The sequence below is a fragment of the Hippocampus comes genome, unplaced genomic scaffold (genome assembly GCF_001891065.2).
Source record: "Hippocampus comes isolate QL1 unplaced genomic scaffold, H_comes_QL1_v1.1 scaffold51, whole genome shotgun sequence".
NCBI classification, from domain to species: Eukaryota; Metazoa; Chordata; class Actinopteri; order Syngnathiformes; family Syngnathidae; genus Hippocampus; species Hippocampus comes.
In genome coordinates, this window is record NW_017805497.1 from 2,657,019 (window position 1) to 2,674,412 (window position 17,394).

Genomic DNA, 17,394 nt, shown 5'->3' on the forward strand with positions numbered 1-17,394 from the left:
TTTTTGCGGCGACCTTTGGTCGTTGTTTTTTTTTTCGGTATTTAGTTTGTAGCACTTTACATTCGTGTACTCTTTTTGTAAAATAAATCCACTTTGATGGCTCGGTTTTGCTGTCAGTAACTGCATTGTGATCCATCCTTTTGGCTTGCTTTGCCAATTATGAGTAGAATACAGTGTAAAACAACTAGCAGGCTACTTCCTGATTAAGATACATGTGACAAAAGTGGAGCAGGTAAGTGTGGATTTGGAGTTGAATTGTGCACTTTGATACGAGCATGTTATTTGGCATGCGTGTTCAGAAAAAAAGTGCTAGCCACAAATGCAAGATAAAAAGGAAAAGGGAAGAAAAAAATCAATATGGCCACCTGATGGGCATCTGTGATGTTGCTTTGCTCAGAAACAATGTTTAGATTGTTATATAAGCATGACATTTGCTAAGAGCGTTTCTCGCAGATCACCTTCTCAGGAAAAAGTGTAAGGAATGGAAAACAACAGTAACAAAAAAAACAACTCAATATGCCAGTTGTTTTGAAGTTCTTTTGCAAAGAACAACACGAACGTGCAAGAAAAGGATTCATTAATGATTAAAAATTAATGATTTAAAAAATGTGTTTTCTTATTCCCTCCTGCATTTTTCTGTCTGTACTTTTTAACGTATACGGAGTTGAATATGTCATTTTACTCATACCATGTTTTTTACTTTTACTTGCGTTACCTCTGTATAAACGTTGAAAACAAAACAAAAGCGCAAAGCACGTTAGCGCTCGCCCTACGCACAATAAGACGTTACTCACCGCCTTCTGTGGCGTCACTTCCGTCCCTTCCACCGGCCAAACTGTGTGTGGTTAGCCGCCATCGTCGGGCTTGTAAACCCATTGAACATCTTAAGTTCGGCTCTATTTACAGTCTAAATTGTGCAACATCATAATGCCGGGATTTTCAGACAGAGACCGTGGGCGAGATAGAGGGTAAGTAGCCCGCTTGTTTATTTAGTTACTAATTTATGTTGTTCCTTTCCCCTTTCCGTTACAAATGGCTGCTCGGGTCGGACCCTGCCTTTTGCTACACTGGTGTGAAAAGAAGCGTCAATTTTTAATTCCTTCATCCATCGTTATTCTGAACCGCTCATCCTCACAATTACTTCGTTTGTTTCTTCGTTGAAGTAAACATACTGGGCGGCATGTCAAACACCTATGTTAGTTCGTAGGTGCTGTTAAGGTGGCTGAATGTGGACGGTGTGGATATTTAGCCACACTTATCGGCAGAAACGCGAAAAAAACAACACCACGATAACCCAATCGTGACGTGATGTACGAGGAAGCGGCTTCTCGTCTTGGCGAAACACAGACCAGACTTGATAGCTTTATTTGTGCTCTGAGGTTTAATGGTCTGATCGCGATGTCGCTCTCCATGTCACATCATGCACACAGACACTGCAAAAGGCCTCAAGGGATCGGCTGCACTGTTTAGCTCCTGCAAATTGATGCTACTGTACATCAACTTTGTATTTTAATTTCAACTTAAAACTCTATTAGTGTCTTATTACTTCGAGTTTTGCACTGTCAAAAATGTAATAGGAATAGTTATACCGGTATTATAGTTAAAAAAAAATTGAAAGGTAAAGTAAAATATTTCACTTTAAAATTTGCAAAGCAACTGCAACAAAAATGAAAGTAGCCTGGTTTATAGATGCCTATTGAGAAATATGACGCTATCAAAACATGAAGGCTTTATGGCCTTATTCACATTTAATGTCAATAAAATCCAAAATGTTGTGCCGAGCACTTAAGATATTTTCACAGGTTGAAGTTGCCACGGTAGAGCTTTGCATATGCATTTTCAGTTGTTAGGTGACACCAGAATGTGACAAAGCAAGCCAGGAAACAAAATTACACTTGCCTCCTTCCTTTATTGACTTAGTCAGGCTGACATTTAAAAAATAAAATACAAAAAAGCAGTCTGTGCCCATTAAAAAATCATCAAGATGTGGTGAATATAGTCATAAAAACGCTTTAAATCACTACTGAGCTTTTTTGGGGGTGCGGGGGGTTGTGCTGACATAATTTTTGCACACACGCGAACACATCTATTATATAACTGCCAGCCAGTGTTCCCACTCAAGTGTCCCTTTGATAATCATATGGTGTGGCATCTATTGTCAGGAGTCGGGAGACAGCTTCCACTAGATGTATTATCCCTTCAGGCAGAGCCATTGTTTTACTTCCACATAGAAGAAATGGGTTCTGTGTCTTCTCTTCACTAGATATGGTGGGGGACCTCCTCGTTTTGGAAGTGGTGGTGGTGGTGGAGGCAGCAGGGGTGGACCTCCCCCAGCAAAGTTTGGCAACCCTGGTGAAAGGCTAAGAAAGAGACACTGGAACCTTGATGAGCTTCCCAAGTTTCAAAAGGACTTTTATCAGGAACACCCCGATGTCACCCGAAGAATGCTTGTAAGCATTTGCTGTGTTTTTTTTTTTTCTCCTTCATTTTGCATTTCCATACACATGAGTTGAACATGACTTGACATTCTCTCCTTGTGCTTCTGTGCGTTCACCCCACATTCCAAAACTAAATTTCTAGGTTAATGGTTGCTACTGAGCATGAATGTGCGTGTATTTTTTCAATGTTATTGACTGGCGCTCAGTCCAGGGTGTACATATATTCCGTTTTACAAAGTCCGCTGGGATAAGCTACCAGTCACGTGCGGCCCTGAACAGAAGCTGTTGTTGAAAATGGATGAATGGCTGTACCCAAGTCTAAGATCTCACAAGTCATCAGTGTATTCTTGTTTATCTGTGATCCCTTTCCAGCAAGAGGTTGAACAGTACAGAAGCAGCAAAGAAGTTACAGTCAAAGGCAGAGAATGCCCCAAACCAATTGCAAGGTTCCATGAAGCGGCATTTCCAAGTGAGTTGAAAGTGTCTCTCTAGGGCCCTCCTGATAACCCATTCAATCCAGGGTTTGCATTAGCTGCCATAAACGGGTATTTGGTCCGAGATAATATAGGGGCAAATAAGAGTTTATTATTTAAAATACACTATGTATGGTATGTAGAGATATATTCTAGAGAAATTCATAGTAAAATAAAATGCATTTGTTGCATCAAATAATTGAGTCTTTAATATTTTATTGTGTGAAGGCTTTTCTATGGCTACTTAATTCTACAGTCATGAATAAAAATACTAAACCACACTTCTTGTTAATTTTAATGCCTGGCACCACTAAAGGTGTATAATGTGTCCAACACACAGAAACCAAAACTTGGAAACCCTGTTTTTGGCAGTACAATGCCATATGCAGTAGCTGTTGGTATAGAACTTAATTGATTTTGGTTACTATGAAGAAAAACGTTAAAATGGCAAACATCCGCTCTTAAACTCTTATGAGGTATTTTTTGTTGTCATCATTACATTAATCCAAACAAATATACCTTTTAGTTGCATGAGGTATTTCAAATGAGCAAGAAACTGAATAAATTAGGGTGGCCTAATAATTTTTTCCATGACTATATGTCCAATTGATGTCCTATAAGGCCGAAGTGGAAGTTTGCAACACTGAAGACCGGGGAAAACACAAGGGTTGTATAACCTCTGCTTGCATTTAACTTGCCTTTCCTGTTTTGTAGACTATGTCATGGATGTGATCATGAAACAGAACTGGATTGAACCAACCCCTATTCAAGCTCAGGGCTGGCCAGTTGCTCTCAGTGGCAAAGACATGGTTGGCATTGCTCAAACTGGCTCTGGGAAAACTCTCGCAGTACGTATATCATAACAACTACATTTATATTGGGTGTTCAAAGACGCCGAAGGACGCTTGAATGCATGTAAAGACAAGTAGTTTTGCTGGTAACAAGGCTCCAGACATTTTTACAAATTACAGTAGTCTGAGAAGGACCTGACAGTGCAACCTAAATGTTTTGCTGACCAAAAAAACAAGCAACCTGGTCATTGCTTACTGAGCACCGAGATTTACTAAAATATACACTCCCTGTTTGTTCTCCAGTACCTTCTCCCTGCTATTGTGCACATCCAACATCAACCTTTCCTGGAGCATGGTGATGGACCTATCGTAAGTAAAACGTCCATACGATGTGATTTGTATCACTGTTTTTTTTTGTTGTTTTTTTTTCAAAAGCAGCAATTGACTTTAACTACAAACCCAATTCCAATGAGGTTGGGATGTTGTGTTAAACATAAATAAAACCAGAATAGTCTCGTAGCTAGTCTAGTCTTTTACTACGAAGCCACACTGTTGTAACATGTGCGGAATGTGGTTTGGCATTGTCTCGATAAATAAGCAGGGCCATCCATGAAAAAGATGTTTCCTGGATAGCAGCATTGTCCAATTCTGGTATGTACCTTTCAGGATTAATGGTGCCTTCCCATGCCATCGATGCCATTTCATGAAAACCTTTCACTTGGGCTATTTCACACAATTATCACATTTTTTTGCTCACTTTCAACCATCATTGAAGGTATATCAGCAGTGATGTAACAAGAAACAATTGGCGCAACTATGTTTGTGGACATAAATGACCAGAGATGAGTTTGTGAAGACGTAAATATGTGTGGGCTCGAGATTGACTCAAGCGGAGATGGTGGCACCTGCACAAAAATGTGTGTGGTACTCTGTGGTTTCTGGAAGTAAACAATTATTTTTTTAAGGTTTTTGTCATAGTTGTTTGGTTTTGCAGGATTAGGAAATGCACCAACAAATGATGCTGTGATCGAGAGTGTGGCTTTATTTTTGTATACATAGTGCTTGATGGCTTTTTCGTTTGAACTCTTCAACTACATTGATGAATACACATTTTGAAACAAATTCCCCTTTTTTTTTTTTTTGCAGTGCTTGGTATTGGCGCCTACACGTGAGCTGGCCCAGCAGGTGCAACAAGTTGCTGCTGAATACGGCAGGGCCTCCCGTCTCAAGAGCACCTGCATATATGGGGGCGCACCCAAAGGACCCCAAATTCGGGACCTCGAGAGGGGTGTGCTGCTTTGAATTGTTCTCTATTCCAGGAGTTCTCACATTTTTTGGGTCCAGGGAACCTGTACTATGCAGAATCCCCCCTTCCCCCCAAGGGCCCGCTCATATTCCCAAAACCAAAGTAAACATCGCTACAATGTGTACCGCCAATTACCTCAGTTTACAACCACTTAAAGTGAATGTATTTAGATCTTTAGCCATCGTCAGTAGCTGTAAATGCTGTGTGCCAAGTGGTTCACAAGTGACTGGCAGTGTGATAATAAACAGATTGACATGATATGTCACCTGTCATAGCAGAGCTTTTAATTGGCCCAAAAGATGAGGGCGGACTAATTGTACGACTAACTTTTGAAAAAGTAAAAATGATCTCAATCTAATTTATTACAAATTATTTGGCAGGTAGACCCCTGTATTTCTTTTATCCACAGACAAAAAGTTGATAGAAAAGTGTCATTTTTACACATGTAAGTAATGATGTATAAATTGTGGTTGTGTTGAAGGAGTTGAGATTTGTATCGCTACTCCGGGTCGTCTGATTGATTTCCTCGAATGTGGGAAAACAAATTTGCGCCGTTGCACCTACCTTGTACTTGATGAGGCCGACCGCATGCTCGACATGGGATTCGAACCACAGATCCGCAAGATCGTGGACCAAATACGGGTGAGATCATTTGCTTTCACTGAGACTTGTTGATGCATTGTGTTTAGAAATAAGTATTATTGTAAGGCTTATAGAGACTGATCAAGTGTCGCTCATCTCCTTACCAGCCAGACCGTCAGACCCTGATGTGGAGCGCCACCTGGCCCAAAGAAGTTCGGCAGCTCGCTGAGGACTTCTTGAAAGATTATGTACAGATCAACATTGGAGCGCTTCAGCTCAGCGCTAACCATAACATCCTGCAGATTGTTGACGTTTGCAATGACATGGAGAAGGAAGACAAGTAAGTCATTTTGGAGAGGAAAGTTAAGTAATTTATTGAATATTACTTCATATTTATAGCTAAAGAACAATGTGTTATCTTGTTTCCAGACTGCTTCGGCTGCTGGAGGAGATAATGAGTGAAAAGGAGAACAAGACAATTATTTTTGTGGAGACAAAAAGGCGCTGCGATGAGATCACCCGGAGGATGAGAAGGGATGGGTTAGTACACCTGTTGTCATTTTATTTCCTCAAGTGTTAATGATGATTATATCTGAGCTAAAAACAATTCTCCCCCAAGGCACATACGGGACCCAAAATAGCAAAATAAGTCTGAAGTCAAAAATTGCATTTTGTAAAAGGTAATCAAGTCAGGAATGATCTTAAAATGTTGCAAAACAATTGCTCCTTTCCTTGCCATTGTCGTGGCTAGCCACCCGGGGAATCACTAATGTATGGGTATCAGTATAAAGCTGACCATTTCGCTTTACCACTTTTATTTTAAAATTCTACGTCATGAGCTCACACTGGGCTGTGAATCCACAGGCGTTTCCATAAAAACCCCCTTTGAAGTGTAGCGTAGCAACTGTTGCTATTTTAGTGTTCATGACCTTCTGATTGGTCTGTTGCCGTCTGTTCAAGGCACATAGTAGGCACGCAGCTCAAAGAGGGAGGGGTATGTCGTATCTATCTATTCATATCTGTAGTAATGTAAAGAGTAATAACGATATCATGAGTAGCATAGTGCAGTGGTTGCTATATCATTGCAAAGCTGAGATAATTCTGATTTTTATTATCCCAAAACCTAATCTCTGAAATATGGAAGCTACTCTTCTCTTAGACTCTCACTTTGTGTGAGCAGCAGTCAGTTGTTCTACCTGTCACCATATGTCGATGAACAATGCTATGTTATTTGCAGTACATAATCATTTCCTGACCAATTGTGCAATTGCATAATTTCCCATGGAACACCTGATGATCGCATGCGCTGCACCAGTCATTGGAAATCGCTGCTTTCGTGCAATGTGTGTACTCAAGTAGAATTGCCTTGCCAAGCTCATTTGGCTGCATTTCATGCTGTGTGTGTCTCACACAGGTGGCCAGCAATGGGAATTCATGGAGACAAGAGCCAGCAGGAGAGAGACTGGGTCCTTAATGGTGAGAATGACATGATAGGAACTTAGCTCTCTGATGCTCCTTTTCCACTGCACAACACAGCTCTACTTGCTATTGGTGCTTAGAAATTGGCAAAAGCAAATACTCTTTGCTGCTCACTCAGTGGTTGTGCAGATTCATAGATTCATCTTGACTTTTGAGAATACACAACTAGAAATGAGAAAAATAAACGCATGCTAAAGTTAGCTTACCTTGTTGGTCTGCCTTGGACATTGAAAGCCAAGCCGGTTCTATGCAGTGGAAAAGCAACCATTGTAATCACCTCTTCTTTAATTCCATTCCACGTTGCTCCCTTTAGAGTTCCGATACGGCAAAGCACCGATACTCATCGCCACAGATGTGGCCTCCCGCGGCTTAGGTCAGTTGGTCATTAAGCGGCACCATTTCCTGTGACACATGTAATTTAAAGAAAGTGTTTTTGCTTTCTTTAACTTGTCTATGCATTTTCTGAGTTTTTCTCACCTTAAGGTGGAGTCTTTGTGGCAGGCACTAGGCATGACAGTCCCAGGCCTGGAGAGGGAGAAGGATGACATATTGGAAGTGCTCAACTGGCTTGCCACCCAGTGGGCCTAGAGAGGTGAAAGCTCTTGTGTGCCAGTGATTTTTTTTCAAAAGGCTCTGTGGCTAAGCCTTTGTCTCCGACATGTTGAAATACACACACACATCTGTTCTCTGTCCGTGGATTTCGCCCGACAACTGCCATCCAGCTGTTTCCGACTCAAACGTAACCACCCCACCACCACCTCCAACACCCTGGGTCCCTCCCAAAAAAAATGCTTGCTGTATGCTGTTGTGTCTGAAAGCGCTCTACAGTATTGCAAGTCCGTTTGAGATTTGGAACAATTGTTACCTTTCGGAGTTTGTATAAGCCTAGCGTGGGTGCTCGTCGCAGCTTTTGGTTACTGCCTGTTCCCGTCAAAGTGCTGGATTCCTTGAACTGGAGAGAGCAGTATGAGAACTTGTATAATGTCTCTGAAAATTGATGAGACCTGGCACATGTGCTTAGGGGTTAGTGAGGAGAGAGTGAGAGACAGCTCAAACCAAAGTTCCTCCCTCGCCTGTATTTTAGAAGTCATGTCGAGACCTGCCAATGAGAGACATTTTCTCAAGTGAACACTGGCTTCTTGGGACATCTTGCCTTGATGACACTGATGAAGGGAGGGATTTGTTTTTGCTGAGGGGGGGGGGTCCCGCAAGGCTGTATGTTTTAAAGGGGCCCCTGTCAATTGAAGAGCTGATCTATTTGGTCTTGGCAAGACGTGCAGTGTGGCTTCTTTTGAGGGTGTACTGGGAAAAACCGACCTGCAAAATTTTGACAGCTGAATGGTCTGATATTGGCACATGAGGAGGCCCCAGTGCATATCCTGGCCCAACTGCGTAGATGAAGCTCCTGGATGTCACTTGACAACATGTGGGGGATTTGGCTGCATTGGGAAAGGACGAGTGAATGCATACTCCTTATGTGGTAAGCCTTAAACCATTTGCATTCTCCCTTGGTAACAAACGGGGGAGTGAATGTCTTTTTTTGGATCATTTGGACGATGGTAAGCAATGGGAGTGTGCATCGTTTCTCTCTTCCCACAGTAGTATTCCCATGGAGTAGATGTCAAATGATGCTGCTTTAACCCATTTTCTCCACAGCTGACCCACCACCTTCCTCCCCAGCCTTCACAGTTGCTAATGGTTTGCTTTGGTCTGGCTGTTGTGGTGTGCAAAATCCCCGTGTGGCCTCCATGTTTCGTTTTGCCACACTGCAACACTTTCACAGATGTGGAGGATGTGAAATTTGTCATCAATTATGACTACCCTAACTCCTCCGAGGATTATATCCACCGCATTGGACGCACAGCCCGGAGTCAAAAAACGGGCACAGCCTACACCTTCTTCACCCCCAACAACATGAAACAGGCAAGTGACCTGATCTCTGTGCTGCGCGAGGCCAACCAGGCCATTAACCCCAAGCTCATCCAAATGGCGGAGGACAGAGGAGGTATGAGAACACTTTGAATTAAATGGTGACAATTGACTGAAATGTACGATTTGACAGGGCTGCACCTCTTCTTCGTCCCATGTAGGTCGTGGAAGGGGGAGCCGAGGTGGATACAAAGATGACCGTCGAGATAGGTATTCTGGAGGTGGGCGTCGTGAGAACTTTGGTGGTGGAGGCTACAGGGACAGGGACAATGATAGAGGGTTTGGCAATGGGCCAAAGGGTGGCTTTGGGGGCAAGATGCAAAATGGGGGCGGCTATGGAGGCAACGGCGGTAACGCTGGTGGTAGCTATGGCAACAATTATGGCAACAGCAATGGCCAGGGTAACTTTGGTGCTCCGCCCAATCAGGTGGGAGCCTTTGGGAACCAAAGCTTTCAGGGCCAAGGCCCCCCTCAGTTTGGGGGCATGCAGAGACCTGGCCAGAATGGTATGAACCACCCGTTTCCTTATGTCCCTCAGCCCCCACCACCTCCACAGGCTCAACAGCCACCACCCCCGCCTCCAATGGCACCCTACCCCATGCCACCACCCTTTCCACAATAGTTGTCACACGATATATTGAACCCACTTGTTTTTGTTGCTTAGTTTAGTCGACAATAAGTCACACGTTGATGATATTTGGAGTTATATTCTTCCATGTTTAACTTTGTTTTTGCTTACTGCAGGTTTTGCGATTAATTCCGTAATACCAGAGCGTCTCCTACAGTGCAACAGTCATGTGCTGTACTTTTCCTTTATTGTTTTTTTGTGTTACATTCCTTAGTTATTTAACTAGGTGATGCCTTGTATTTTGTTTGTGTTATAAATGGTGAAAGTGATGTGATCAATATTTAAATGGTGCATATGTCCCTTTTTTTCCAATAAAAATAAAAGGTTGAAACTTGACTGTTTTGGGAAAATTGAGTCTGTGATGTTGCACACACCTATACAATGTGGGTATAAGAAGTCTATACACCTGGGATATTTATTGCTTGTAGGGTAATGTGACGCGCCATTTTTGTGTGTCACAAATGCAGCATCTGCTTGTCAGGATTATTACCACAAATGTCCATTGTATGCGTTGTTTCAAGTGGGATTAAGTTCAAGTGAAGTATCCACACAGTTAAAGTTCACGATTTTGCAGACGCAAAGACGAGCGTGATTGGTCTGTCCCAAGTGCGTATGTCCCGCCTTCGCCATCCCCAAAGCACGTAGTGCATATTTGGAATGGCTTGGAAATATGTTAAAAATGTAGATATGTTACACCCAATGCACCAAGTACGTATTTGGAATGACTTGGAAATATATTAAACATGTAGACACGCTGCTGATGCATTACAATGGGAAAAGCTGAAGAACCATCAGAACGTTTTTTATTTTCTTTATGTGGAAAAATCATTTGCGCAATAGCAACCTACTGCAGTGCAATCAGGTTTTGGTCAGGGTAGTAACCATGAGCCAGTGTAATCAAGTCATTTTGGTTTCCCCAAATAGAACTGACACGGTAAAAATGTGCATATTAAAACTCAAATAAATGACTGAAACATGAATTAGAACGATTTAATTTTCAGATCTGCGTCTTCCGAAGCTCGCATTTCCGACCACCTAGCGTAAATTGGCTGTCACTTCTATACTTAACACATATACAGGTATAAGACTTAACACTGTTCACTCAGTTACGTTCACAGTCCAAATTCGTCACGGTTAATGCGTTCCACAGAGGTTATATGAGGAGCTAAATTTAGAAGGCACACATCTAAGGAAACCCCAAGTGAGGAGAGTCCCACTCATAAACAGCTTCAACACAGACAGACCCTGTCGAGCCAAAAGGACGTTAATTCATTCATTTTCCGATCCGCTTATGCTCACAAGGGTCGCGGGGGAGTTGGGTGCTGGAGCCTATCCCAGCTGTCTTCGGGCAGTAGGCGGTGGACACGCTGAACCGGTTGCCAGCCAATCGCAGGCCAAACTGACGTCAAATTAGTGAGCTACTGTATAGTACCCAAACCGTGCAATAGATGGCGTTGTGGACAACGTACGCGAAGAAGCGATGGGAAGTAATAAAAAAACACTTCCGGGTTAGAAGCAGCCAACAAATTTGAAAAATAACGTGATACAGTAGTGTATTCTGTATTTACTAGATGAAAAACTAACACTGGCACGTACGATAAATGGTTTAAAAGTTTGAAATAAATTGTTTCGCGATGACAGACGAAAAAAAACCTTCTAGTTAACAATGCTACCTGTCACTTTCCTTAACTTTTTTTCCTCAACTCCTTTCACGAACTTTTTAAATGTGTTTATGTCAACATAGGTGCATGTGTAGGCACGCAACCGGTCGGATTATGTTTTCCTGACGGAGCCATCGTTTTGACAGATTTGGCGTTTTATCAACTCGTTGCTAACGCGGGGGAGTTGGGTGCTGGAGCCTATCCCAGCTGTCTTCGGGCAGTAGGCGGTGGACACGCTGAACCGGTTGCCAGCCAATCGCAGGCCAAACTGACGTCAAATTAGTGAGCTACTGTATAGTACCCAAACCGTGCAATAGATGGCGTTGTGGACAACGTACGCGAAGAAGCGATGGGAAGTAATAAAAAAACACTTCCGGGTTAGAAGCAGCCAACAAATTTGAAAAATAACGTGATACAGTAGTGTATTCTGTATTTACTAGATGAAAAACTAACACTGGCACGTACGATAAATGGTTTAAAAGTTTGAAATAAATTGTTTCGCGATGACAGACGAAAAAAAACCTTCTAGTTAACAATGCTACCTGTCACTTTCCTTAACTTTTTTTCCTCAACTCCTTTCACGAACTTTTTAAATGTGTTTATGTCAACATAGGTGCATGTGTAGGCACGCAACCGGTCGGATTATGTTTTCCTGACGGAGCCATCGTTTTGACAGATTTGGCGTTTTATCAACTCGTTGCTAATGTTCAACCACGTTTTAAAAAACGTCCTGCCCAGGTATGCATTCCGATGTACACCCAATGTTTGGCAACATTCAAGAGGACGCTGCGATCCATCAGACAATTTGGATTATGCCAGGACTTTGTTGGATATCTTTGTGGACAGACACTTTATCTCACCTGGACACAGAAACGTGGAGCTGTTTAAGCGTGGGACAATTTGCAGCTACGGGCCACTGGGCACCGAGCTCAGGGACAATGTGCTGCACCAGTGGTGGCGTTCGATGTCTGGATCCAAAGATCAGGTGTTCGGGATAAACACGCCGAGCAGCAGCGGCAGTCAGGATGCAACTGGGGGACGATGGGGACACCTCAGGGTCGCAGAACCTGATGACCTCCAGAAAATACTGAAGGAGACAGAGCTGAGTAGAGAGCAGCTCGTCCAGAATCTCCACATGCTTCTGCAGACATCACCTTTGCTGAGAACCAGCCTTTTTCACGGTAGTACTCCAATCATTTCTTTGTTGTTAATAGTTTTAAGAATTAAGAATTTTATCGAGAGAGAGAGAGATAACAATTACAGATATAGATAGATAGAGATAGATAATGTTATTGTTATACTGTGGACATGACAAATTAACATATTGAAACATAAATCCTGAATTCATTTGTTGCGCCCTCTGTTTGTTTTCTTAGGATCTTTGGAGCAGTTCGTCCCCATATTTGAATTGGTGAACAGGAAGCTCCCATTTGGCATCGCTGAGACTGGTAGATGTTTCCAGCCCTCAAAAGAAGGCGATGGCTGGTGAGAATTCATCCACTCGCCAGCATACCTCGTCTGTGTGCCTTACAAAGGGTCGCACGACCCAGAAATTGGAATATTGTCTTACCTACCCCAATTTATACCACAAAATGAAAATCCCTCTACAACTCTAAAAAAAACTTGAGACTGCCATATTTTCTACAATTTCTTGATCATTTTAATTACTGGTGGGGAACTTGTGGGTGATTTTGGTTATTATGAAGAAAACCTTTGGTAAATGTCTCGACCAGCTCTTAAATTCAACGTTTATGTGCTTCTTTTTACTGTTATTATTATTATTGGAAATTGGTCCAAACAAATGTACCTTTCATTGCACAAGGCCTTTAAAATGAACATGAAACTGAACAAGGGTGGTCTCATATTTTTTTCTCCAAAGGCTGTCTAGTTCAGACGGTCTGGAGCACTGTGATGTGAGCAACAGTTTCTGCAATCAGAAACATGTGCTCTGACAAGGATGAGGTTGTGATTGTCTTTTTTATGAAGAATCTATCACACAAACAGGAACACGAATCTCTGTACTTGTACTTATTAACTGGTGCAACAGAAAACTTGAAATAAATGAACACAACTAACAAGTCAATAACTTGAATGCGACATAAGATAAAAGGATGAGATCTTGGCATTTTTTATTCTGGTCTAGTGACGCTTAACATTGTGAGTAAACGAGATAATTCTTTGAACAAAAGTGGCAAGTTAACAGGCTACTTTCTAGTTAGAAGTGAGTTTAACACAAAATTACTCAACCATTTGCATTTTAAATTCCAAGATGATATTTCTGTCAGCCCAGCAGAAGTCACAGAGGCATCTCTTGTCTGGTTCTGCTCCCCTCGAACCTCTTCGCAATGGATGGACCACTGGGCTCGACAGAGGCTCAAGTGGTGGAGAAAGGTGAGCTCTTGTTTGAAAACTCCTCAAATATGTTTTGGTTAAATTGATGCCTTTTTTGGGGGGGGGTGGCGGGGCAGTTCGCCCTCGCTCCGTCAGACTTCAGCAGCAGTGACGTCCCTCAGGGTGAACTAGAGGGGGCGGCGTCGCGCGGTGTGAAGATCTTCTACAGGTTCCCTTGGGGTCAAGAGCCCCTGGAAGTTCTGTGGAGCCGAGGAGACGGTGAACTGCTGCAGATGCACAAAGGAATCCGCTCCAAACTCCAGGTGAGGCACATCCACACTGCTTTATGGCTTCTTGACGTGCTCTTTTAGTGTGCTGGAGTCCAAATAACCGCATCTGGTTGCATTGCTGGCACACGACACCTTCAATAATGCCCCTGTAAATTGTCATTGCTTCAAACCCATCAGCTGTCTCATGCCGCCATGTCTTTGTGGCCTCGTTCATGCTGCCATAGCCCCCGACTCTTTAAGATCCTCGACCTCCCCTCTGCTAATCAGTCCACCATGGGGCACAAAGCTCCACCCTAACCCAGACTCACTAACCTTTTTCAAATCCTGACTTAAGTCAACTCATCTTTATTTATATAAAACACACGTCTTCCAGTGTGTCTACTCACTCCATCACTCGTTATATTAGCCCACTGCCCTCCATATCATTTGGTATGCAATGATGGATGAACAATTCATGAAATTTAAATCGACATTGCAATGTAGTAAATTGCAGTTTTCAAATCACATGATGATTAATGCCTTGTGCTGATGTAGAATACTCCACTACATCCCCAATCTGTACACTCATTTGTTTGCATTGTTGGTCATTCCAAACATCCTGTAGAGTCGAGATGGGCGCAAGTCTATCCCGCACATAGTTTCAACTACGGGGAACATCGATCGTGGTTTGTTGGCCTTTTTGTACAACTCGCTGCAGCTGCACAAGAGAGAAGACACCAAACAGAAGCTACAGCAGAGAAAGGTAACGCCATCTGTAAAAGTGTAATTCTTTTTACAAGCCTTTTGAAACATTTCTGTCCTGCCTTATTTCATCATGTCACTGATTTATCTTAGGTTCTGAAATTGCATCCATTGTTGGCCCCAGTCAAAGTGGCTTTAGGTATCGGCAGAGGAGCCACCATGGAGCTGAGGCAGGTCGGAGATCACCTCAGTGATTTATTGACCTTTGCTGAGTGTCATTTACCATTTACTATGCTTATGGACTGTAGGTTTGTGATGGCCTGCTGCAGGATTTAAAAGAGGCCAAAATCTCTGCTTGGCCCGGATATCTTGAATCATCATCCATGCCAATGGAACAGCTGAACTCCAAGTAAAAAGTTGATAAAAAAGAAATAAATGCACGACTCATAAAAAGTTATGGATATTCAGCTTCCGCGTTAAATTTCAGGATCAACCTAAAATGCACCGTAACTATTGGGTATTCAGCCGCTTTGCTAGTCTCTTACATGGAGCTTAATGGCAAAATCCACAACAGTTGTTTTGGTCCTTGGAAATGTATTGGCGAAGTATACATGTCCAAGGACATCCGTCTCTATGCCTTTCTGTGGCTCCTCCAGTTTTTGTTGCAACCTGCTGATGACACTCTGTGATCCACCAAGCTCACTGGCTACTTCCACCTGAGGACATCCTGTTTAAAGCTTTACAATGATGAGGTACTGTTGATCAATTTTTAGGTGTCCTCTCGCTCTTATGACATTAAAAAGTGTACAGCACGATGAACAGAAACTGTTTGATATCCATTCATATCAAACCAGGAAATGTATTGGGATAAAACAACTGTTGTGAATTTTTCCATTCAGATTTTTGTTGGAACACGGCAATAAAAAGTACGGAAACACTGAACAGCTGGACATGCTAGTTGAAAAGTGCATACAGGATTTAAAGGTTGTCGTGCATTTTTGGTTCATCTGGAAATTTCACCTGAAAAAACACTATCCGTAGCTTTTTGTTAGTACTTCAGTGTATATTAGAATGTTTCACTGTCTTCATGAATTGCTTAATGAGTAGTCAATACACTTTGATGTGGGTGTTTGGTGCATCGTAGGTATGACGAGATGGGTGTGCTTTTTACTGCGGTGATCAGTGAGAGCACGCTGGAGAGCGGTCTCCTGCAGCTGCGCAGCAGAGACACCACTATCAAGGAGACCATGCACATCTCGGAACTGACCAACTTCCTCTGCAGATATATTTCTGCTGCAGGCAACATGTAAATTATTATTTGTGTACTAATTGGATGTCCTCTCGGTCCCTCAGTTTTGTATTGCTGTAGGTACAAAACCATTGCCAAGGACTTTTTTTTTTTTTTTTTTGGATACAGTATTACATACAGTAAAAATGCTAATAAATGGACTACGTTGGCAACATCAAGGAGGTTTTTGAACACATTTTGTCATTCAAGCCATTCAGAATGTACATTGACACCACAGTATTTACAATTCTTTCCCAGATTTGACACAGGCTGTTTACGTCGGTCAGGGCAGATGCGGTTTTGAAGGTTACAAGGCATGTGATGAACTGGTTTGCACAAGACACTAGTACAGTCATTGCAGTTTTTACTGTTTTGTATCAGTGTTTTCATATGCTGTCTTAGATGTGTTTAACATACAAATGTAGTCTTTACTGTAATTATAACATCACTACAGTGAAACTCCTCTACAACGAAATCATGTTTGCAGCAAGAAATCTGTCTTAGATGTGTTTAACAGACAAATGTAGTCTTTACTGTAATTATTACATCACTACTGTACTGCATTAATGTAAATTAGTGATTGTTCCATCGCCACTGCAGGAATGGAACATCCCCATAAGCCGAAGAGCCGAAAAGATAATTCTATCAAAATCATTTTATTATTTATATGGAAAAAATCTTGCCACAAACAAAACATTTTTTAAAAAAGGTTTGAATTAAGTATGAACATAAGCTTTGATCTTGAGATCACGAGCATTTCTATCTTACACTATTCTGAGGCCTTTCGAGAAAGAAACACAGTAGGACATAAATGCTTTCATATGTTTCAGACTTGCTACAATTTAGGGATTTTGAATAAATCTCAAATTTGATTAGAAAACAAATTGGGAGATGATTTAAGACACAGGTGTCAAAGTCAAGGCCCGGGGGCCAGATCTGGCCCGCCACATCATTTTATGTGGCCGCGAAAGCAAATCACGCATGCCAAGTTCAATGATGCTTGCTAAAGTCTGAACCAAAATGTCAAATTGTCATATGTAATCCACAATAACAGTCATTATTCTTGACTTCTGATTTTAAAACTAATTTTTTATCAATTTGTTGTGCGCTGTGTGTGTAAGATGTGGAGGGGATGAAACATTTATATGGTTTCCCAAAATTCATAACGGCCCTCCAAGGGAAACCGTGACTACAATGTGGCCCGCGACAAAAAGGAGTTTGGCACCCCTGATTTAAGATGTGTTTGTGGGAAAAAAAAAAGGCTAGATATATAATCAAAGTATTATAGTTTAGAATTTTTTTTCTTGACTACCGGCTGATAGCGCAGTCGGTGGTTTTGAGGATGAGCACAAGCGGGAAAGAATATCGGATGCTTTTGAGGAAATTCGGACTCACTCTCCATTTCAGGTAGTAGCAGTAATGCACAATTAAGTTGTTTGGCAAACTGCTAAGACAAAACAGAAGAAGAGGAAGAACGCAGACACGGGAAACTCGCGAGATTTCCCAGACCGTCTTTT

At 42.1% G+C, this 17,394-nt stretch overlaps 2 protein-coding genes across 4 annotated transcripts; both read left to right on the plus strand.

Annotated features, from left to right (window-relative positions):
• Positions 1-792: 792 nt before the first annotated feature.
• Positions 793-9,962, plus strand: LOC109519889 (probable ATP-dependent RNA helicase DDX5). The gene is made up of 13 exons (XM_019876736.1): positions 793-968; positions 2,264-2,450; positions 2,811-2,907; positions 3,626-3,759; positions 4,006-4,071; positions 4,849-4,990; positions 5,490-5,650; positions 5,758-5,930; positions 6,020-6,130; positions 7,005-7,066; positions 7,383-7,442; positions 8,853-9,074; positions 9,160-9,962. The coding sequence occupies exons 1-13, from the start codon at positions 928-930 to the stop codon at positions 9,618-9,620; spliced, it is 1,917 nt and encodes a 638-aa protein (XP_019732295.1). The 5' UTR covers positions 793-927; the 3' UTR covers positions 9,621-9,962.
• A 1,680-nt stretch (positions 9,963-11,642) lies between these two features.
• On the plus strand, positions 11,643-16,310 carry polg2 (polymerase (DNA directed), gamma 2, accessory subunit). Of its 3 annotated transcripts, none has more exons than XR_002169058.1 (8): positions 11,644-12,468; positions 12,664-12,772; positions 13,573-13,678; positions 13,756-13,941; positions 14,513-14,650; positions 14,743-14,819; positions 14,898-14,998; positions 15,734-15,847. XR_002169058.1 is itself a non-coding variant. In XM_019876831.1 (8 exons), the coding sequence occupies exons 1-8, from the start codon at positions 11,991-11,993 to the stop codon at positions 15,897-15,899; spliced, it is 1,365 nt and encodes a 454-aa protein (XP_019732390.1). In that variant the 5' UTR covers positions 11,645-11,990; the 3' UTR covers positions 15,900-16,310. The 3 variants fall into 3 exon arrangements, 2 of the variants coding, with proteins under 2 accessions (XP_019732391.1, XP_019732390.1); XM_019876831.1 differs by having other exon boundaries at positions 11,645-12,468; positions 14,743-14,823; positions 15,734-16,310; XM_019876832.1 differs by lacking the exon at positions 15,734-15,847 and having other exon boundaries at positions 11,643-12,468; positions 14,898-15,038.
• The last annotated feature ends 1,084 nt before the right edge of the window (positions 16,311-17,394 follow it).

Coding starts and splice junctions, on each gene's coding strand:
- LOC109519889 (XM_019876736.1), top strand. CDS start 928: ATGCCGGGATTTTCAGACAGAGACCGTGGGCGAGATAGAGG. Junction 2,451..2,810: donor ATGTCACCCGAAGAATGCTT/GTAAGCATTTGC, acceptor ATCCCTTTCCAG/CAAGAGGTTGAACAGTACAG. Junction 2,908..3,625: donor CCATGAAGCGGCATTTCCAA/GTGAGTTGAAAG, acceptor CCTGTTTTGTAG/ACTATGTCATGGATGTGATC.
- polg2 (XM_019876831.1), top strand. CDS start 11,991: ATGTTCAACCACGTTTTAAAAAACGTCCTGCCCAGGTATGCATTCCGA. Junction 12,773..13,572: donor TCAAAAGAAGGCGATGGCTG/GTGAGAATTCAT, acceptor TATTTCTGTCAG/CCCAGCAGAAGTCACAGAGG. Junction 14,651..14,742: donor AGAAGCTACAGCAGAGAAAG/GTAACGCCATCT, acceptor GATTTATCTTAG/GTTCTGAAATTGCATCCATT.